This window comes from Heteronotia binoei, chromosome 4 (assembly GCF_032191835.1).
Source record: "Heteronotia binoei isolate CCM8104 ecotype False Entrance Well chromosome 4, APGP_CSIRO_Hbin_v1, whole genome shotgun sequence".
NCBI lineage: Eukaryota > Metazoa > Chordata > Lepidosauria > Squamata > Gekkonidae > Heteronotia > Heteronotia binoei.
The window spans coordinates 179,408,266-179,431,662 of record NC_083226.1 but is presented as its reverse complement, the minus strand read 5'-3'; the positions used below and the strand labels follow the sequence as shown (position 1 = coordinate 179,431,662).

The 23,397-nt window shown below is 50.6% G+C and overlaps 1 protein-coding gene across 16 annotated transcripts in view; it reads right to left on the bottom strand.

Annotated features, from left to right (window-relative positions):
• Window positions 1-23,397, bottom strand: part of CELF4 (CUGBP Elav-like family member 4) — a 1,320,822-nt gene that overhangs the window by 101,964 nt on the left and 1,195,461 nt on the right. For 10 of the 16 annotated variants that reach the window (XR_009555289.1, XM_060236225.1, XM_060236232.1 and 7 more), the window contains one exon: window positions 12,162-12,305. Coding sequence is in view for 15 of the 16 variants with exons in the window: in XM_060236225.1 (XP_060092208.1) it covers window positions 12,162-12,305 (144 nt within the window). In the remaining variant the exon portion in view is untranslated. Of the gene's footprint in view, window positions 1-12,155; window positions 12,306-23,397 lie in introns of all 16 variants that reach the window. The other 6 variants (XM_060236227.1, XM_060236234.1, XM_060236236.1 and 3 more) reach the window with 1 other exon arrangement.

Below are 23,397 nucleotides of genomic sequence, written 5' to 3'. Positions count from 1 at the left end.
CTTCTCTTATGTTTTTATGTGACACAGTGTGTTGGACTGGATGGGCCACTGGCCTGATCCAACAGGGCTTCTCTTATGTTCTTATGTGACACAGAGTGTTGGACTGGAGGGGCCATTGGCCTGATCCAGCATGGCTTCTCTCATGTTCTTATGTGACACAGAGTGTTGGACTGGATGGGCCATTGGCCTGATCCAACATGGCTTCTCTTATGTTCTTATGTGACACAGAGTGTTGGACTGGATGGGCCACTGGCCTGATCCAACATGGCTTCTCTCATGTTCTTATGTGACACAGAGTGTTGGACTGGATGGGCCATTGGCCTGATCCAGCATGGCTTCTCTTATGTTCTTATGTTGGTCTGGAGATCAACTGTAAGCCCAGGGGGTTGCCAGATTTCACCTGCCAATTGGCAAGCCGACTGCATCTATTCCCCTTACGCCTCTTTGGAGTCACTCTTTCACATCAAAAACAGCAAATACGGTTCTCAGTTAAGATGGGGCTGAGGAGTCCAGGCCAAACCCCAACTTGATGCAGCGGTTAAAGGCAGAGGACTCTATCTGGAGAACTGGGTTTCGTTCTCCACTCCTCCTCCATGTGAATCCAGCTGGGTGACCTTGGGTCGGTCACAGTTCTCTCAGAGCTCTCTCAGACCCTCCCCCCAACACCTCACAGGATGTCTGTTGTGGAGAGAGGAAGAGATAAAGATTGTAATCTACTCCAAGACTCCTTCTGGTAGTGGAGACTGGGGTATAAACATGACCGCCTCCTTCCTCCTCCTTCTCCCAAGGTAAGTTGCCCAGGGGAAAATGGCTGCTTTGGAGGGGCTATGGCTCAGTGGCAGGACATGGTTTATCTGGCATTTCTGAGTGTGATAGAGTGTAAGGCAGCTTCAGATATTTATGTGTGACTGTATAACATTGCACCCCACCCCCTGAGGTCCCTGGAGAGCCACCTTGGTGTAGTGGTTAAGTGTGCGGGCTCTTATCTGGGAGAACGGGGTTTGATTCCCCACTCCTCCACTTGCAGCTGCTGGAATGGCCGTGGGTCAGCCATAACCCTCACATTGTCCTTGAAAGGGCAGCTGCTGTGAGAGCCCTCTCAGCCCCACCCACCTCACAGGGTGTCTGTTGTGGAGGGAGAAGATAAAGCCGCTCTGAGTCTCTGTCCTTGAAAGGGCAGCTGATGTGAGAGCCATCTCAGCCCCACCCACCTCACAGGGTGTCTGTTGTGGGGGGAGAAGATATAGGAGATTGTAAGCCACTCTGAGTCTTTGTCCTTGAAAGGGCAGCTGCTGTGAGAGCCCTCTCAGCCCCCCCCCACCTTACAGGGTGTCTGTTGTGGGGGGAGAAGATATAGGAGATTGTAAGTCGCTCTGAGTCTCTGTCCTTGAAAGGGCAGCTGCTGTGAGGGCCCTCTCAGCCCCACCCACCTCACAGGGTGTCTGTTGTGGGGGGAGACGATATAGGAGATTGTAAGCCGTTCTGAGTCTCTGTCCTTGAAAGGGCAGCTGCTGTGAGAGCCCTCTCAGCCCCACCCACCTCACAGTGTGTCGGTTGTAGGGGAGGAAGATAAAGGAGATTGTAAGCCGCTCTGAGTCTGTGTCCTTGAAAGGGCAGCTTCTGGGGGAGCCCTCTCAGCCTTGCCCACCTCACAGGGTGTATATTGTGGGGAGGGGAAGGGAAAAGGAGATTGTAAGCTGCTCTGAGACTCCTTCAGGTAGCAAATAGTGGGGTATTATTCCAGTCTCCTCCTCCTCCTCTTCTTCTTCCTCCTCTTCTTCTCCCCCCCCCCCCAAACATGGCCTTCCCAGGATCCAACCCCAAATCCCCAGGCTTTTCCAGAGCTGGCAATCCTACAAGTGCAGGAATCTGGGCAAAAGACAAGTGAAATTTTGAGTTATCCCTTTCGTGTGTTTTGAACACCTTGGGACAGGGAGCCCTATGACCCTGGCATCCAGCGAAGAATTATACATAAAGGCAACCGGCCTTTAGAATTTATCTCCAGGAAGATTTATGGGATGCGAGCAGGTTTGCTGTAAGGGTCATGGCTCTCTCCTGTAAAACCTCTCTGAGCAGCAGCTCATTTTGACATGGGGGCATTAAAAATAAGCAGTGGGTCACATCCTGGCATCTCCCAGCCTGACAGGAGGGGACCACGGTGCTCTCCTTCCTGCCGAGATATAGAGTGCCCTTCTTTTGCTATTTAAGAAAAATTGGCCATTTCCCGCTCTAACGGAGAGCCAGTTTGGTGCAGTGGTGAAGTGTGCGGACTCTTATCTGGGAGAACCGGGTTTGATTCCCCACTCCTCCACTTGCACCGGCTGGAATGGCCTTCTGTCAGCCAGAGCTCTGGCAGAGGTTGTCCTTCAAAGGGCAGCTGCTGGGAGAGCCCTCTCCAGCCCCACCCACCTCACAGGGTGTCTGTTGTGGGGGAGGAAGGTAAAGGAGATTGAGAGCCACTCTGAGACTCTGTCCTTGAAAGGGCAGCTGCCCTCTCAGCCCCGCCCACCTCACAGGGTGTTTGTTGTGGGGGGAGAAGATATAGGAGATTGTAAGCCATTCTGAGACTCTGTCCTTGAAAGGGCAGCTGCTGTGAGAGCCCTCTCCAGCCCCACCCACCTCACAGGGTGCCTGTTGTGGGGGAGGAAGGTAAAGGAGATTGTGAGCCGCTCTGAGACTCTTCAGAGTGGAGGGTGGAATATAAATCCAATATCTTCTTCTTCTTATATTTTAATGAATTCTTCATGTACTTCTGTTCACCTGAGGGGGTAGGCATCAGAGGATGGAAGGACATCCGTTTCAGTTTAGAAGCACAGTCTAAGACCATAAAATCATGGAAGGGACCTCCAGGGTCATCTAGTCCAACCCCCTGCACAATGCAGGAAATTCACAAATACCTCCCCCTCACACACACCCCAGTGACCCCTGCTCCACGCCCAGAAGATGGCAATATCTGTCCTTCCTTCCTTCCTTCCTTCCTTCCTTCCTTCCTTCCTTCCTTCCTTCCTTCCTTCCTTCCTTCCTTCCTTCCTTCCTTCCTTCCTTCCTAATGTTGAGCCAGAAACTTAATTTAATTTCAACCCATTGGTTCTGGTCCTACCTTCTGGGGCCACAGAAAATAATTCCACCCAATCCTCTATAGGACAGCCCTTCAAGTACTTGAAGATGGTGATCCTATCACCTCTCAGCCGCCTGCTCTCCAGGCTAAACATCTCCAGCTCCTTCAACCTTTCTTCACAGGACATGGTCTCCAGACCCCTCATCATCTTCGTCACCCTCCTCTGGACCTCTTCAAGCTCATCTATATCGTTCTTAAAATGTGGTGCCCAAAACTGAACACCATACCCCAGGTGAGGTCTTACCAGAGCAGAATAAAGCGATACCATCGCGTCACGTGATCTGGACACTAGACTTCTGTTGATACAGCCCAAAACTGCATTTGCCTTTTTAGCCGCCGCATCACACTGCTGACTCATGTTCAGCGTATGGTCCACTAAGACCCTGAGATCCTTTTTGCACAGACTACTGCTAAGACAAGTCTCCCCCATCCTATAACCATGCATTGGATTTTTCCTACCAAAATGCAGATTGCACTCAAGGGGGGAAGACACGTGCGGGGGGGGGGGGGGGCATCACACCTCTTTTTTCCTGGTCAATAAGAGGGAAGGGAGTGGCTGGACTCCCCAGATGTGCAATTTCCTCCTGGACTGGATCTCTGCCAACCTTTTCCTGGCGGTAGCCCGGACGCCATTTCAATTGCCAGCTCCATTTACAACTCCGATGTGATTTTAAATGATCCTTAAGTGTTAAAGGAGTTATCCCATCTCAGCTATTTCCATTGGAAGGCCTGGAGCGGCTCCAATTCCCCCCTCCTGAATTCTTTACACTTTCAAAACACCAAGAACAGGAAAAGTTTCTCTCTGCTCAGGGCAGGTTGATGAAAACAATAGTGAAGAAGGAAAGGGGAGGAGGATGAGATGCCGGAAGTTTCTAGATTGCTGTGTCTGAAGACAGGTGTATGTTTTGCATCTGTCTGTCTGTCTGTCTGTCTGTCTGTCTATCTATCTGTCTGTCTATCTATCTATCTATCTATCTATCTATCTATCTATCTATCTATCTATCTATCTATCTATCTATCTATCTATCTATCTATCTATCTATCTATCGTCTGTCGAGAAAATTATGCATGGGATAGGGGAGGTAGAGAAAGAAGGACTTTTCTCCCTTTCTCACAATACGAGAACTCGTGGGCATTCAATGAAATTGCTGAGCAGTCGGGTTAGAACGGACAAAACGAAGTACTTCTTCATCCAAAGGGTGATTAACATGCGGAATTCACTGCCACAGGAGGTGGTGGCGGCTACAAGCATAGCCAGCTTCAAGAGGGGGATGGATAAGCATCTGGAGCAGAGGTTCATCAGTGGCTATTGGCCACAGCTTATTGTTGGAACTCTCTGTCTGGGGCAGTGATGCTCTGTATTTTTATGCTGGGGGGGGCACAATGGAAGGGCTTCTAGCCCCACTGGTGGACCTCTTGATGGCACTTGGGTTTTTTGGCCACTGTGTGACACAGAGTGTTGGACTGGATGGGTCATTGGCCTGATCCAACATGGCATCTCTTATGTGCTTGTGTCCGTCCGTCCATCCATCCATCCATCCATCCATCCATCCATCCATCCATCCATCCATCCAAGTGAGAGGCAGAGGTGGTTGGCCATTGCCTTCCTCTGCAGAGTCTTCCTTGGTGGTCTCCCATCAAAGTCTTATGAAGATCTCAGCAAGGGGCTTTACAGGCAAGTGAGAAGCAGAGGCAGTTTGCCATTGCCTTCCTCTGCAGAGCCTTCCTTGGTGGTCTCGCATCCAAGAGTTATGGAGCTCCCAGCAAGGGGCTTTCAAGGCAAGTGACAAGCAGTGGTGGCTTGCTATTCCCTTCCTCTGCAGAGCCTTCCTTGGGGGCCTTCCATCCAAGTACAGAACCTGCTTTGCTTCTGAGATCCAATGCGATCAGGCTATACTATAGCAGATCCCCAGATCTGCTATAGATGCTCCTGTATAAAAATCAGGTTTTCTGAAACGCAGGCATAGCCAGGAGCAAACTAGACATGGTAGGCGGGGAGTAAAGATCTATTTATTCGTGTGCCAAACTGCCAGGATGGGTGCCTGTTTTTGACGGAGTGTGCAGGTGGAGGGAGATAAAGACTCTCCTCATTTCCCCCCCTGCATCTGTAGGCTCTCAGCGATTGACTTCCGCCCACCTCATTTCCAGAATGAAACTCGCTGGGGGGAGGAGGAACAAAATGTTTCCAAGCGTGAGGTGCTGAAAGGGAAGGCAGCGAAGGGGGCGGGCTCTGATCCCGTCCCTCCCAGTGTTGCATTTCCTATCAAGACATAATCCATCGACCAAAAACATCTTCCTGCAGGGAGCTGACGGAGAGAGGCAAAGAATGTCTCGGCCCATTTTATCCTCGCAACGTCCCTGTGAGGCAGAACAGCTGGTAGCACCTTAGAGACCAACAGGGCTTTTTTTTTGAAGCAGGAACTGCTTTGCATATTAGGCCACCCCCCTGATGTAGCCAATCCTCCAAGAGCTTACAGAGCTCTTCTTACAGGGCCTACTGTAAGCTCCAGGAGGACTGGCTACATCAGGGGTGTGTGGCCTAATATGAGAAGAAGAAGTAGAAGATGATGAAAAAGATATCGGATTTATATCCCGCCTTATACCCTGGTCACAATCTCCTTTACCCTCCCCCCGCCCACACACACGCAAGAAGAAGAAGAATTGCAGATTTATACTAAGCCCTTCTCCCTGAATCAGAGACTCAGAGCAGCTTACAATCTCCTATGTCTTCTCGCCCCACAACAGACACCCTGTGAGGTGGGTGGGACTGAGAGAGCTCTGACGGAAGCTCCCCTTTCAAGGACGGCTCCTGAGAGAGCTATGGCTAACCCAAGGCCGTTCCAGCAGGTGCAAGTGGAGGAGTGGGGACTCAAACCTGGTTCTCCCTGATAAGAGTCCACACACTTAACCACTACACTGAACTGGCTCTCTCACAACAGATACCCTGTGAGCTCCAGGAGGGGACTGGACAAACACATGGAGCAGCAGGGGGTATTTTTTGTAGCAGGAACTTCTTTGCATATTAGGCCGCACCCCCTGATGTAACCAATCCTCCAAAAGCTCACAGGGCTCTTCTTACAGGGCCTACTGTAAGCTCCAGGAGGATAGGCTACATCAGGGGTGTGTGGCCTAATAGGCAAAGGAGGTCCTGCTAGAATTCCTTACAGGGCTCTTCTCACAGGGCCTGCTGTAAGCTCCAAGAGGATTGGCTGCATCAGGAGGGTGTGGCCTAATATGCAAAGGAGGTCCTGCTAGAATTCCTTACAGGGCTCTTCTCACAGGGCCTACTGTAAGCTCCAGGAGGATTGGCTGCATCAGGGGTGTGTGGCCTAATATGCAAAGGAGGTCCTGCTAGAATTCCTTACAGGGCTCTTCTCACAGGGCCTGCTGTCAGCTCCAGGAGGATTGGCTGCATCAGGGGTGTGTGGCCTAATATGCAAAGGAGGTCCTACTAGAATTCCTGACAGGGCTCTTCTCACAGGGCCTGCTGTAAGCTCCAAGAGGATTGGTTGCATCAGGAGGGTGTGGCCTAATATGCAAAGGAGGTCCTGCTAGAATTCCTTACAGGGCTCTTCTCACAGGGCCTGCTGTCAGCTCCAGGAGGATTGGCTGCATCAGGGGTGTGTGGCCTAATATGCAAAGGAGGTCCTGCTAGAATTCCTTACAGGGCTCTTCTCACAGGGCCTGCTGTCAGCTCCAGGAGGATTGGCTGCATCAGGGGTGTGTGGCCTAATATGCAAAGGAGGTCCTGCTAGAATTCGTGACAGGGCTCTTCTCACAGGGCCTGCTGGAAGCTCCAGGAGGATTGGCTACCTCAGGAGGGTGTGGCCTAATATGCAAAGGAGGTCCTGCTAGAATTCCTTACAGGGCTCTTCTCACAGGGCCTGCTGTAAGCTCCAAGAGGATTGGCTACACCAGCTTTGTGTGGCCTAATATGTGAAGGAGTTCCTGATGCAAAAAAGCCCTGCACATATGTTTTGAAATCAACTCGTCTGCTCTTGGCCCTTCGTGCACCGTTGATGCTCTTTGATTCCAAATATCGTCAGCTATCAAAGACTGTCAGGTATTCATTTCAGGAAGGTAGCTCCGTCGATTAGCAATAGAAGAACTAAATCTGGTTCCAGTCACAGCTTCGAAACTACCAGGGTTTTTTTTTTTGGAGGAGGAACGCACAGGAACGCAGTTTCGGCTGCTTGGCGTCAGGGGTGTGTGGCCTAATGTACAAATGAGTCCCCGCTGGGCTTTTTCTACAATGGTGACATCAGGGGGTGTGGCCTAAGATGCAAATAAGTTCCTGCTGGGCTTTTTTGGTAGAAAACCGACAAGGTTGTGTTTTTTTGGGGGGGGGGTATAAAAGCTTTCAAGATGTCCATCGTCGGAGACCCAGAAAAGACCATTGGTCTCTAAGATGCTACTGGACTCAACCTGGCTCTGTCAAATATTAAAATACCAAAACCATAACATTTCAAAATATCATTATCAAAGATTTCAGGTTTCCACGGCTGGTAACGTCATTAGGGTTTGCTCCGGCTGCAACGCCACTGAGGATGTTCTCCGCAGCTGAGAACGAAACGTCTGGAAGGAAAACTTTCTCTAGTAGAACACGGCACTTGAGCCCGAAAGATTCTACAAACCCTGATCAAAATATCATTGTCGGATGTTTGGAAATATCTAGCGGAGGGGTGTCAAACTCATTTGTTATGAGGGACGGACCTGACATAAATGAGACCTTGTCGGGCCGGGCCGTGTGAACCTATTTAAGATTAGGTAGCAGAGAGATAAACTTTTTAAAGGACAAAGACAATTAAAATTTTTTTTAAAACTGCCTTAAAACAAAACACGCTTAAAACATTAGCATTTGTTGGTCTTAAAGGTGCTTTCTTTGTATTTCTCCCATGGGATCCAGGGAACTGGGCAAAGGAAGCTCCGGCTCTTTCCCTCCCTCCCTAGGGGACTAGGAGGGGGAGGAGTCTCAACCAAAGGAGAAAACTGAGGTTTGCTCTGTTGCTCCTAGGCGATTGTGCAAGCCTGGCAAAGCAAGCTGAGATGCAGCAGGAAGCGAGAGAGAGGGAGAAGGAAACAGACAACAGCCAGTTGCTAAGGTGCCTGATAGGAGCCTTCTGGGGGGGGGGGCTGATTTGGCCCCCCCGGGCTGCATGTTTGACATCCTTGATCTAGTAGGTAATACTAGAAGGCAGGTAGGAGAGCTGGTAGATGATTTTTCAGCAAGCCAAAGCATGCAGTTTTCAGGTAGGTTACAAATTAGGAAGAGAGAAGAAGAAGAGGATTGCAGATTTATACCCCGCCCATCTCTCTGAATCACAGACTCAGACCAGCTTACAATCTCCTATATCTCCCCCCCACACACACAACAGACACCCTGTGGGGTGGGTGGGGCTGAGAGGGCTCTCACAGCAGCTGCCCTTTGAAGGACAACTCCTGCGAGAGCTATGGCTGACCTAAGGCCATTCCAGCAGCTGCAAGTGGAGGAGTGGGGAATCAAACCCAGTTCTCCCAGATAAGAGTCTGCACACTTAACCACTACACCAAACCGGCCTATATATATATATATATATATATATATATATATATATATATATATATATATATATATATATATATATATATATATATATATATATATATGGACGGCACACCTTTTCAATTCCTTCCTTCCATAGGAAATAATGAAGGATAGGGGCACCTTCTTTTGGGGCTCATAGAATTGAACCTTCTGGTCCAATCTTTTTGAACCTTGGGGGGTATTTTGGGGAGAGGCACTAGATGCTATACTGAAAATTTGGTGCCTCTGCCCCAAAAAACAGCCCCCACAGAGCCCCAGATACCCGTGGATCAATTCTCCATGATTTTCTATGGGAATAAATCTCCATAGGGAATAACAAGAGTTCTCAGCAGACATTTCCCTCCCCTCCCCCCGCTTTCTGATGACCCTGAAGCGGGGGGAGGGCCTCCAAACCGGGGGATCCCCTGCCCCCACCTGGGGATTGGCAACTCTACTTAGCTCCTGTCTCGGTCGAACAGGACATCTGCACGGCATCCAAGACTGATCAGCCTTCTGTTCTGTCTTTAACGTGGTATAAACAGTTTGGGGGCGCCCCCTCCCTCTCTCCTTGTCTCTCTGTTCCTTTCCCCTATCTTTCCATCTCTCGCTGGTATTTCTGAGGTGCCAATCACCTCCGTATCTTTCAGCCGGTGGTCCGGTGTGGATTAAACGGGGACGAACGGTACCCGGAGAGGCCATATCGCTTCCGTCCTTTTCTTTTTTGTACAATTTGGAGATGAAGACAGATAGGGGAACACAGATAACTGCTCTGATTGTTGGGGGGGGGGGGGAGGAAGGCCTCCCGGGGTATCTTGGGCCTGCCAAAGCCAGACGCTGGAACGTGCGCCTGTCATGGAGAGAACTGTGAAGGTCCCAGAGGTGATTCAGCAGAGCGTGCTCTTCATAGCTCCGTTGGATTTTGTGGAAGTTACGAAGATGGGTGAGGCTGTTGACCAAGCAAGGTTCCCGGGTCTGTTGGATTAGCTGGCAGGGGATAAGCTGCTGGGGAACGAGGAAATGAAGCCTGTATTCAGGAGAACTGCGCTGCTGTATTTTTATTTATTTTAGGGAATAGAAAAGACTGCAGGTTCCACCTCCAAAGTCCCCAGATATTATCTGAGTTGGACCTGGCAACCTTATTCCAAAGAAGAAGAAGAAGACTGCAGATTTATACCCTGCCCTCCTCTCTGAATCAGAGACTCAGAGCGGCTTACAATCCTATATCTTCTCCCCCCACAACAGACGCCCTGTGAGATGGGTGGGGCTGAGAGGGCTCTCACAGCAGCTGCCCTTTCAAGGACAACTCCTGCGATAGATATGGCTGAACCAAGGCCATTCCAGCAGCTGCAAGTGAAGGAGTGGGGAATCAAGCCCAGTTCTCCCAGATAAGAATCTGCAAACTTAAACCACTACACCAAACTGGCTAGAAGAAGAAGTTGTTTATATCTACCCTAAGGAGTCTATACTACAAGCATAGACAGCTTCAAGAGGGGATTGGATAAGCAAATGGAGCAGAGGTCCATCAGGGGCTTTTAGCCACAGTTTATCGTTGAAACTCTCTGTCTGGGACTAGTGATGCTCTGTATTCTTGGTGCTTGCAGAGGGGGCAACAATGGGAGGGCTTCTAGTGTCCTGGCCCCACTGATGGACCTCCTGATGGCACTCGGGGGTTTTTTGGCCACTGTGTGACACAGAATATTGAATTGGATGGGCCACTGGCCTGGTCCAACATGGCTTCTCTTATGTTCCTATATCTGGGGCAGTGAAGCTCTGTGTTCTTGATGCTTGGGGGACAGCAGAGGGAGGGCTTCTAGTGTCCTGGCCCCACTGATGGACCTCCTGATGGCACTCGGGTTTTTTTGGCCACTGTGTGACACAGAATGTTGAATTGGATGGGCCTCTGGCCTGATCCAACATGGCTTCTTTAATGTTCCTATATGCAGGGCAGTGAAGCTCTGTGTTCTTGATGCTTGGGGGGGGGCAACACTGGGAGGGTTTCTAGTGTCCTGGCCCCACTGATGGACCTCCAATTGGATTGGATGGACCATTGCCTTTATCCAACATGGCTTCTCTTATGTTCTTAAATTGGCTTACAATCAGTTTCCGTTCCTCTTCCCACAAGACGCACCTTGTAAGGCAGGTGGAGCTGAGAGAGTTTGGAGAAAACGGCGACTGGCCCAAGCTCACCCAAAAGGCGTAATGTGGAGGAGTGAGGAATGAAACTCAATGATCCAGATTAGAGGCTGCCACTGTTCACCACTACACTACTGGCTCTGAACTGCTATTGGAAGCAGCAATACCCAGAAAGAAGAAGAAGAAGATATTGGATTTATATCCCGCCCTCCACTCCGAAGAGTCTCAGAGCAGCTCACAATCTCCTTTCCCTTTCTCCCCCACAACAGACACCCTGTGAGGTAGATGAAGATATTGGATTTATATCCCACCCTCCACTCCGAAGAGTCTCAGAGCGGCTCACAATCTCCTTTCCCTTCCTCCCTCACAACAGACACCCTGTGAGGTAGATGAAGATATTGGATTTATATCCCACCCTCCTCTCCGAAGAGTCTCAGAGCGGCTCACAATCTCCTTTCCCTTTCTCCCCCACAACAGACACCCTGTGAGGTAGATGAAGATATTGGATTTATATCCCGCCCTCCACTCCGAAGAGTCTCAGAGCAGCTCACAATCTCCTTTACCTTCCTCCCTCACAACAGACACCCTGTGAGGTAGATGAAGATATTGGATTTATATCCCGCCCTCCACTCTGAAGAGTCTCAGAGCGGCTCACAATCTCCTTTACCTTCCTCCCCCACAACAGACACCCTGTGAGGTAGATGAAGATATTGGATTTATATCCCGCCCTCCACTCCGAAGAGTCTCAGAGCGGCTCACAATCTCCTTTCCCTTCCTCCCCCACAACAGACACCCTGTGAGGTAGATGAAGATATTGGATTTATATCCCACCCTCCACTCCGAAGAGTCTCAGAGCAGCTCACAATCTCCTTTCCCTTTCTCCCCCACAACAGACACCCTGTGAGGTAGATGAAGATATTGGATTTATATCCCGCCCTCCACTCTGAAGAGTCTCAGAGCGGCTCACAATCTCCTTTCCCTTCCTCCCCGACAACAGACACCCTGTGAGGTGGGTGGGGCTGGAGAGGGCTCTCACAGCAGCTGCCCTTTCAAGGACAACCTCTGCCAGAGCTATGGCTGACCCAAGGCCATTCCAGCAGGTGCAAGTGGAGGAGTGGGGAATCAAACCCGGTTCTCTCAGATAAGAGTCTGCTCACTTAACCACTACACCAAACTGGCTCTCAGGCTGGATGGTGTGCAATTGATTTTCTTCATTTTTCATAGTGAGGCTCATAGGTTCTGCCGTCTTGCTTGTGGGGATGCTCCGGAGGTGGAATTCTCATTGTGTGCACCATGAAGAAGCTGACCAACCCCCTCCCGCTCCCCCTGTGCCGTGTCTACACTTACTGCCTGTGCATAGGCGCCGTATGCTCCGAACTGGATCGCCATGGGGTTGAACATGCCCATCTGCCCGGCCATTTGCTGCATGCGCCTCATGGTGCGCTCCTTGTCCGTGTCTGCAAACTTGACCACCAGACTCGACGAGGCCCCCTGCAGGAAGGGAAAGGGAAAAGCAAAACAAGGTAGAATCATCGACTCATAGAGTTAGAAGGCACCTCCAGGGTCATCTAGTCCAACCCCCTGCACAATGCAGGAAACTCACAAACACCTCCCCCTAAATTCACAGGATCCTCATTTCTGTCAGATGGCCATCTAGCCTCTGTTTCAAAACCTCCAAGGAAGGAGAGCCCACCATCTCCTGAGGAAGCCCGTTTCACTGAGGAACCGTTCTAATGGTCAGGAAGTTCTTCCTAATGTTGAGCTGGAAACTCTTGATTGAATTTCAACCCGTTGGTTCTGGTCCTACCTTGTGGGGCTACAGAAAACAATTCCACACCATCCTCTATAGGACAGCCCTTCAAGTACTTGAACATGGTGATCCTATCACCTCTCAGCTGCCTCCTCTCCAGGCTAAACATCCCCAGCTCCTTCAACCTTTCTTCATAGGACTTGGTCTCCACACCCCTCACCATCTCCGCTGGTCTCCTCTGGACCTGTTCCAGCTTGTCTAGATCCTTCTTAAAATGTGGTGCCCAAAACTGAACACAAAATTCCAGGTGAGGTCTTACCAGAGCACAGTAAAGCGATACCATCACTTCACGTGATCTGGACACTAGACTTCTGTTGATACAGCCCAAAATTACATTCGCCTTTTTAGCCGCCGCATTACACTGCTGGCTCATGTTCAGCGTATGGTCCACTAAGACCCCTAGATCAATTTTGCACAGAGTACTGCTAAGACAAGTCTCCCCCATCCTCTAACCATGCATTGGAGAGGAAGAGCTTGTTTGGCATCTGTGAGAAGGGAAGGCCAGATCAGGGCGGGGAACTATAGGGAGGTTTTGGGGGTAGGCTTGCCAGTCCCCAGCTCTGGGCAGGGGATCCCCTAGTTTTGCAGGCTTCTCCCTGCCACCAGCCAGCTGGCTGGCAGAAGGAAACCCCACCCCAACATTGACCCTGTGCCTTTGGATCTCAGGCAGGTTTAGAAGCTAGCAAACTGCTGGTGTGTTGGAAGGGGTGTGTGTGTTCCTTTAAATCTTAGTGAGACTGAAGCTCTGAGGTGGAATTCTAGCAGGAGCTCCTTTGCATATTAGGCCACACCCCCTGATGTAGCCAATCCTCCAAGAGCTTACAAGGCTCTTTTTTGTAAGCTCCTGAAAGAGCTGCTGCATCAGGGGGGGGGGGGGTGCGGCCTAATATGCAAAGGAGCTCCTGCTGGAATCCCACCCCTGCTGAAGCCCACGGGAATGAGCAGGGAGAGCCATGTGTGTGAGAGAGGAAGAGAGAGAGCCCAGTCCCTCGGTTCGTTTCGCATTCCTTTCAGAAGCTCTCTGTATAGTGAAAGGGATAGTAAAGAGTTAACTAGAACATGAGTCTGAAATAGAGAAAAACTCCACCCCCTAGACCTCTCTCTCCTTCAGCTGGTTGAAATACAGCAGATTCAGTTACATTCAGCAACTCTGGTGAGTAAAGCCATCCATACCCTTGCCCCAGAGAGAGCACAAAAGTGTGGCCATACAAACTGTTTAGGTTGGCTGCATTGTGAGTGTGCCCACTTTAATTTGGTGGAAACGCAACTGCTGGGGGAACAAAACAAAAAAGGCAAAAAAGAGGATGAGGAAACAAAGACTGTATTCGGGGGAATGTCTGTTTAGACACTTTTTGTGTGAGAGTGATAATTTTCTCCAGGGGAGCTGATCTCTGCCAGCTGGAGATCAGTTGTAAAAGTGGGAGATCTCCAGGCCCCACCTGGAGGCTGGCAACCCTAACCCTAATAAGGTGCTAACTGCCATAAAAAGCAGGGCTACTGGCCAGCTCTGGACCATAGGGTTGCCAGCCCCCAGGGGAAGCCTGGAGCTCTCCCCAAATTGCAACCTATCTCCCATCTACAGAGATAAGAACATAAGAAGCCATGTTGGATCAGGCCAATGGCCAATCCAGTCAACACTCTGTGTCACACAGTGGCCAAAACACCCCCCAAGTGCTATGAGGAAGTCCATCAGTGGGGCCAGGACACTAGAAGCCCTCCCACTGTGCCCCTTCCAAGCACCAAGAATACAGAACATCACTGCCCCAGACAGAGTGTTCCATCTATACCTTGTGGCTAACAGCCGCTCATGGACCTCTGCTCTAAAGAACATAAGAGAAGCCATGTTGGATCAGGCCAATGGCCCATCCAGTCCAACATTTTGTGTCACGCAGTGGCCCAAATCCCAAGTGCCATCAGGAGGTCCACCAGTGGAGCCAGGACACTAGAAAACCTCCCACTGGGCCCCTCAAGCACCAAGAATACAGAGCATCACTGCCCCAGACAGAGAGTACCATCTATACCTTGTGGCTAACAGCCGCTCATGGACCTCTGCTATCAAGAACATAAGAGAAGCCATGTTGGATCAGGCCAATGGCCCATCCGGTCCAACACTATGTGTCACACAGTGGCCAAAAACCCCAGGTGTCACCAGGAGGTTCATCAGTGGGGCCAGGACACTAGAAGCCTCCCACTGTTGCCCCTCCCAAGCATCAAGAATACAGAGCATCACTTGCCCCAGACAGAATGTTCCATCTGTACCCTGTGGCTGATAGCCACTGATGGACCTCTGCTCCATATGCTTATCCAATCCCCTCTTCAAGCTGTCTATACATGTAGCCGCCGCCACCTCCTGTGGCAGTGAATTCCACGTGTTAATCACCCTTTGGGTGAAGAAGGACTTCCTTTTATCCGCTCTAACCCGACTGCTCAGCAATCTCATGGCGTGCCCACGAGTTCTTGTATTGTGAGAAAGGGAGAAAAGGACTCCTCTCTCTACCTTCTCTATCCCAGGCATAATCTTGTAAACGTCTATCATGTCAAAGCGGTTCCCCTGGAGGTACTATCAGCTTCAGAGAGGGGGCTGCAGGGCACTATATCACTCTTGAGCTCCCTCCCCTCCAATCCTGCCCTCTTTTGATTCCTTTGGTTGAGGCAGCGGACGTCCTATTCCACTGGCTGGCCCTATGCTGCGATGCTATCCCTGCTGTAATACTATCTTTTATTCCTGCTTTCTATTCTAGACTCAAGTATGCATAATATGTGCCCAACTGCGCCGCCACTTATAACTTATTTACGATCTATTTAAAATGTATTGTTCATATTGGTCCGGTTTTAACCGTACGTTTTATATTGTTTTTCACAGAACCACAGAGTTGGAAGGGACCTCCAGGGTCATCTAGTCCAACCCCCTGCACAAGGCAGGAAACTCACAAACACCTGCCCCTAAATTCATAGGATTTTCGCCGTTGTATAGTGAAAGGGATAGTAAAGAGTCAACTAGAACCGGAGTCTGGGATAGAGAAAAACTCCACTCCCTAGACCTCTCTCTCCTTAAGTTGGTTGAAATACAGCAGATTCAGTTACATTCAGCAACTGTGGTGAGTAAAGTCATCCGTACCGTTGCCCCAGGGAGATCACAAAAGTGTGGGCATACAAACTGTTTAGGTTGGCTGCATTGTGAGTGGGCCCACTTTAATTTGGTGGGAACACAGCTGCTGGGGGAACAAAAAAAAAGGCAAAAAAGAGGATGAGGAAACAAAGACTGTATTTAGGGGAACCGCACTCCTGTATTTATTTAATGTTAGGGAGTGGGAAAGTCTCCCGGTTCCACCCCCAAAGTCCCCAGATATTTCCTGAGTTGGACCTGGAAACCCTATTTGGGGGCAAAGCCTTGGGAGGGTGGGGTTTGGAGGAGATGATTGCAGTGGAGTATAACGCCATAGATCCTGCCCCCTGAAGCTGTTAGTACTGTAATAATTCCACAAGCATACCATGCTAGAAGAATCCAAAGTTTTATTGGAACAGAATCTATTAGCCAACAACCAGCAGAGGAAAGTGAAACTAAAGGGCAGCACAGGCTTTTGGCCCTAAGGCAGGGGTGGCCAGCGGTAGCTCTCTAGATGTTTTTTGCTTACAACTCCCATCAGCCCCTACAACTCCCATCAGCCTCTGTTTCAAAACCTCCAAGGAAGGAGAGTCCACCACCTCCCAAGGAAGCCTGTGGAAACTTAGAATCATAGAATCCTAGAGTTGGAAGGGACCTTCAGGGTCATCTAGTCCAACCCCCTGCACAATGCAGGAAACTCACAAAGACCTCCCCCTAAATTCACAGGATCTTCATTGCTGTGAGATGGCCATGCTGGCTGAGGCTGATGGGAGTTGTACGCAAAAAAACATCTGAAGAGCTACCGATGGCCACCCCTGCCCTAAGGGACCGGGGGGAAATAACTAAATAGTACAATAAGGGAACATCACCAAATTCACAACTTATCACGATATAACAAGGACCTTCAGGGGCACTGATATATCTCTGTCATCTGCTGTTCAATTGTAATAGCGGGGCATCTCTAGGCTTCATCTGGAAATTGACAACTTTACTTCATGTAGCCAGGTCCGTGTTGGGAAATACCTGGAGACTTTGGGGGGTGGATCCGGGAAAGGGTGGGGTTTGGGGAGGGGAGGGGCCTCAGCAGGGTGGAATGCCCTAGAGCCCACCCTTCCAAGCAGCCGTTTTCTCCAGGGGAGCTGATCTCTGCCAGCTGGAGCTCAGTTGTAAAAGTGGGAGATCTCCAGGCCCCACCTGGAGGCTGGCAACCCTGACCCTACTTTGGTACCAACTGCCATGAAAGGCAGGGCTACTGGCCAGCTCTGGACCATAGGGTTGCCAGCCTCCAGGGGAAGCCTGGAGCACTCCCTGAATTGCAACTGATCTCCCATCTACAGAGATAACATAAGAACATAAGAGAAGCCATATCGCAGGGGTGGCCAACGGAAGCTCTCCAGATGTTTTTTGCCTACAACTCCCATCAGCCCCACCCATTGGCCATGCTGGCTGGGGCTGATGGGAGTTATAGGCAAAAAACATCTGGAGAGCTACAGTTGGCCACCTCTGCCATATTGGATCAGGCCAATGGCCCATCCAGTCCAACACTCTGTGTCACACAGTGGCCAAAAAGCCCAGGTGCCATCAGGAGGTCCATCAGTGGAGCCAGGACACTAGAAGCCCTCCCACTGTGCCCCCCCCCCCAAGCACCAAGAATACAGAGCATCACTGCCCCAGACATAAGAACTTAAGATAAGCCATTTTGGATCAGGCCAATGGCCCATCCAGTCCAACACTCTGTGTCACACAAGGGCCAAAAAACCCCAAGTGCCATCAGGAGGTCCACCAGTGGAGCTAGAAGCCCTCCCACTGTGCCTCCCCCAAGCACCAAGAATACAGAGCATCACTGCCCCAGACATAAGAACTTAAGATAAGCCATTTTGGATCAGGCCAATGGCCCATCCAGTCCAACACTCTGTGTCACACAAGGGCCAAAAAACCCCAAGTGCCATCAGGAGGTCCACCAGTGGAGCTAGAAGCCCTCCCACTGTGCCCCCCCCCAAGCACCAAGAGTACAGAGCATCACTGCCCCAGACAGGAAGTCCAACAATACCCTGTGGCTAATAGCCACTGATGAACCTCTGCTCCATATGCTTATACAATCCCCTCTTGAACCTGTCTATGCTTGTAGCCGCCACCACCTCCTGTGGCAGGGAATTCCATGTGTTAATCACCCTTTGGGTGAAGAAGGACTTCCTTTTATCCGTTCTAACTCGACTGCTCAGCAATTCCATGGAGTGCCCACGAGTTCTCGTATTGTGAGAAAGGGAGAAAAGGACTTCTTTCTCGACGTTCTCTATCCTGTGCATAATCTTGCAAACCTCTATCGTGTCAGATCAGTTCCCCTGGAGGTACTAGCAGCTTCAGAGAGAGGGCTCTAGGGCACTATATCACTCTTGAGCTCCCTCCCCTCCCCTCCCCACCCCAATCCTGCCCTCCCCGTATGTCTTTGGTTGAGACAGCGGGCATCCTACTCCAACGGCTGGCCCTATGCTGCGATGCCATTCCCTGCTGTAATACTACCTTTTATTCCTACTTTCTATTCTAGACTATTCTAGTATGCATAAAATGTGCCCAACTGAGCCGCCACTTATAACTTATTTACGATCTATTTAAAATGTATTGTTCATATTGGTCTGGTTTTAACCGTATGTTTTATATTGTTTTTCATAGAATCATACAGTTGGAAGGGACCTCCAGGGTCATCTAGTCCAACCCCCTGCACAATGTAGGAAACTCATAAAACACCTCCCCCTAAATTCACAGGATCTTCATTGCTGTCAGATGGACATCGAGCCTCTGTTTCAAAACCTCCAAGGAAGGAGAGCCCACCACCTCCTGAGAAAGCCTGTGGAAACTTAGAAACATAGAATCCTAGAGTTGGAAGGGACCTTCAGGGTCATCTAGTCCAACCCCCTGCACAATACAGGAAACTCACAAAGACCTCCCCCTAAATTCACAGGATCTTCATTGCTGTCAGATGGCCATCTAGTTTCTGTTGAAAAACTTCCAAGGAAGGAGAGCCCACCACCTCCCGAGGAAGCCTGTGGAAACTTAGAATCATAGAATCCTAGAGTTGGAAGGGACCTTCAGGGTCATGTAGTCCAACCCCCTGCACAATGCAGGAAACTCACGAAGACCTTCCCCTAAATTCACAGGATCTTCATTGCTGTCAGATGGCCATCTAGCCTCTGTTTCAAAGCCTCCAAGGAAGGAGAGCTCACCACCTCCCGAGGAAGCCTGTTCTGCTGAGGAACCGCTTTCACTGTCAGGAAATTCTTCCTAATGTTGAGCCGGAAATTCTTCTGATTTAATTTCAACCCATAGGTTCCTGTCATGTCTTCTGGGGCCACAGAAAACAATTCCACCCCATCCTCTATAGGACAGCCCTTCAAGGACTTGAAGCTGGTGATCCTATCATCTCTCCACTGCCTCCTCTCCAGGCGAAACATGCCCAGCTCCTTCAACCTTTCCTTCATAGGACTTGGTCTCCAGACCCCTCACCATCTCCGCCGCCCTCTTCTGAATCCCAGGGGAGAGAGGGTGGGGGGTGAAGATGAGGGGGACAAGGGGAAAAAGCCTACATTCCCGGAGAAGGTATAAAAATGTCATAGATCAATATGGTCCCATTGTATGCTTTGGAGGGCGAATGTGATGGCATCAGGGGTGGAATTCTGGCAGGAGCTCCTTTGCCTATTAGGCCACACACCCCTGATGTAGCCAATCCCCCTGGAGCTGACAGTAGGCCCTGTGAGAAGAGCCCTGTAAGGAATTCTAGCAGGACCTCCTTTGCCTATTAGGCCACACACCCCTGATGTAGCCAATCCCCCTGGAGCTGACAGCAGGCCCTGTGAGAAGAGCCCTATAAGGAATTCTAGCAGGGCCTCCTTTGCATATTAGGCCACACCCCCCTGATGTAGCCAATCCTCCTGGAGCTCACAGCAGGCCCTGTGAGAAGAGCCCTGTAAGGAATTCTAGCAGGGCCTCCTTTGCATATTAGGCCACACTCCCCTGATGTAGCCAATCCTGCAAGAGCTTACTAAAAAGAGTCTCGTAAGTTCTTGGAGGATTGGCTACATCAGGGGTGTGTGGCCTAATATGCAAAGGAGCTCCTGCTAGAATCCCACCCCTGGATGGCATTATACGCCACTGCAGTCTCTTCCTTCCTTCCCCAGACACCACGCTCGCTTGGCCCCGCTCCCACATCTCTCGTAATTTCTCAGCCACGACTTGGCAACCCTCAACTGACACACCTTTTGCAGTCATTCCGGGTTTTCCCTCTGGATTTCCATATGAGAAATGTTTCCAGTTCATCCTTTTCCACCTCACTGTGCCGTGAAGCTCAGAGAGTGACTGGTGCATGGCCAAACCCGGCTTCTGGACCCACCATGCAGTTAGGGTTGCCAGGTCCAATTCAAGAAATATCTGGGGACTTTGGGGTTGGAGCCAGGAGACATTGGGGGTGGAGCCAGGAGACATTGGGGGCAGAGCCAGGAACAAGGGTGTGACAAGCATAACTGAACTCCAAGGGAGTTCTGGCCATCACATTCAAAGGGACAGCACACTTTTTAAAATGTCTTCCTTCCATAGGAAATAATGAAGGATAGGGGCACCTTCTTTTGGGGCTCATAGAATTGGACCCCCTGGTCCAATCGTTTTGAAACTTGGGGGGTTCTTTGGGGAGAGGCACTAGATACTATACTGAAAATTTGGTGCCTCTCCCTCAAAAAATTGCTCCCCCAGAGCCCCCGAAACCTCCAGATCAATTCCCCATTATACCCTATGAGAAATGATCTCCACTTAGGGAATAATGAAGACGTTTCCCTCTTCTCCACACACACACACCCCTTCTCGCAAATCTGATGTAGGGGATTGGCCTCTCTACTCACCAGCCAGCTTCTTCATAGCAACACAGACACAGACACAGAAAGTTGAAGCCTTTCACCACCTCCGGAGGTGCAAAGGCACATGGTCTTTTGGGGCGGGGCAGGAAGCAGCCTGGGTGGGAAGGGGAGGGGCAAGGAGAAGCTGCTGCAATCCGAGGTGAGAAGGGAAGGGAAGGGAGGAGGAGAAGCATCAGGGATCGGTGGGAAGGGGAGAGGAGAAGCTGCTGGGATCTACGCTGCGTGGGAAGGGCCGCCATCCCCCCCCCCCCGCTTTCTGGATTTTGGGCGAGCGGGGGGAGGAGGCTCCAAATCGTGGGAAGCCTACATGCAGTGCTGGATTAAACCCTGTGGAGGTACCTGGGCAGTTGAAATCCAAGGGCCCCTCACAAATGATCTCAGAGTCTGAGAGCCCACCCCACTGCCTGCAGCCCCCCACTGTGGCCTGCGAGCACCTTCTTGAAAGCCCCTTTGACAAAGCTGCAGGGGAGAGGCAGAGAGAAGGAAACTTGGCGACGACGCCAGCAGCAGCTGCACCAGGCAAGTCAGGCAAAGAGCAGCTCAGTTGCTGGCTGCGCGTGGAGGCTGGGAGGGCTGCAAGCAGAGGGGGAAACTGGCGGCGGGGGGGGGAGGAGGCCCCTAAAGACACGGGGGCCATAGGCCAGTTCCTACTTGGCCTAATTTTTAATCTGGATCTGCCACCATGACCACATGCTGCCTGAAATGCCGAACTCTGACCCCAGGCCTCTCTGTGTCCCTTTGGGTGCTGGTCCTGACTCTTGTCTGGAGGCCTTGAGCCCTCGAGTCCAGCACCGAATGCACATCTTTCACATTGCCAGAGGACAACAAATGGCCCCTGATCAGGTAGAGCTTGGAGCTGGCTGGCCGCCTGATTGAAATGTAGACAATAGGCCAGGAGGGGCCAAACTTGCTTAATGTAGGAGCCAAATAGAATAAATGTCAGATGTTTGAGAGCCGCAAGACATGAACATCAGATGATTGAGAGCTGCAGGACAGGAAGGAAGGAAGGAAGGAAGGAAGGAAGGAAGGAAGGAAGGAGAGAGGGAGGGAGGGAAGGAAGAAGGGAAGGAGGGAAGAAAGGAGGGAGGGAAGGAGGGAGAGAAAGAAGGAAGGAAGGAGGGAGGGAAGGGAGGGAGGGAGGAAGGAAGGAAGGAAGGAAGGAAGGAAGGAAGGAAGGAAGGAAGGAAGGAAGGAAGGAAGGAAGGAAGGAAGGAGAGAGGGAGGGAGGGAAGGAAGGAAGGAGGGAGGGAGCGAGGGAAGGAAGAAGGGAAGGAGGGAAGAAAGGAGGGAGGGAAGGAGGGAGAGAAAGAAGGAAGGAAGGAGGGAAGGGAGGAAGGAAGGAAGGAAGGAAGGAAGGAAGGAAGGAAGGAAGGAAGGAAGGAAGGAAGGAAGGAAGGAAGGGAGGGAGGGAGGAAATAGATGAGAATGGGAGGAGGAAGGGAGAGGTGGAAAGAAATCAACTTGAAATGCATTCTCCAAACCACCAGCTGTCTTGGCTTAGAGAAGTGATTGAAAGAGAGAAGTGTGGGGGCCCTGAGAGCCACACCGTATGTGTGAAAGAGCCACACCTGGCTCTAAAGCCACAGTTTGGCCACCCCTGCAGCAGCGTCTCCAGATGCCCAGTAATAAGGCATAAAGAGGTGAGGGATCTGCATGCAAAGGAAGCCAATTCTCCCCCTACCGCTGCACGAAAAAGGTTTCATCATCAGCGTAATCAGGGCTTTTTTGGCAGAAAAGCCTAGCAGGAACTCATTTGCATATTAGGCCACACCCCCTGATGCCAAGCCAGCCAGAACTGCGTTCCACTGTGTTCCTGCTCAAAAAAACCCTCTGAATGTAGCGTCCCCTGGATTGCTAAACACACCATGGGAGGAAGTGGTTTTCCCTGGGTGTGAGTCTCTCTTCTCTCTCTCTCTGACCTGTCACTCTGTCTCACTCTACTAAATCTATAACCCACTTGAATAGGGTAGCCAAGTCCAATTCAAGAAATATCTGGGTGGGCTTTGGGGGTGGAGCCAGGAGACATTGGGGGTGGAGCCAGGAGCAAGGGTGTGACAAGCATAATTGAACTCCAAAGGGAGTTCCAGCCATCGCATATAAAAGGGACTGCACACCGTTTTAAAGGCCTTCTTTCCAGAGGAAATAATGAAGGAGAGGGGCACCTTCTTTTGGGTCTCCTAGAAGTGGACCCCCCTGTTCCAATCCTTTTGAAACTCGGAGGGTATTTTAGGGAGAGGCACTGGATGCTATGCTGAAAATTTGATGCCTCTACCTCATAAAACAGCCCCCCTCCAGAGCCCCAGATACCTGTGGATCATTTCTTCATGATTTCCTATGGGAATAATTCTCCATAGGGAATAACAGAGATCCCAGCAGATAATTCCCTCCCCTCCCCCCCGCTTTCTGATGACCCTGAAGCAGGGGGGGGGGAAGGGTCTCCAAACCAGGGGATCCCCTGCCCCCACCTGGAGATTGGCAACCCTACACTTGAACAATGCAGCCCAGAATCAGGCAGCAAACTGTTTTAGCTAAACAAAGGAATAACTCTCCATAGGGAATGATAGAGATCCCAGCAGTTACTGTTAGGGCATTCTGGAGACTTGGCCTCAAAGCGATCTCAGTGTTTTTGGGTAGTGGGGTGTAGAGTAAAAGATACTGTGGAATTAAAGCAAAATCCAATGCATGGTTCTAGAATGGGGGAGACTTGTCTTAGCAGTAGTCTCTGCGAAAAGGATCTAGGGGTCTTAGGAAAAGTAAGAGGCATAA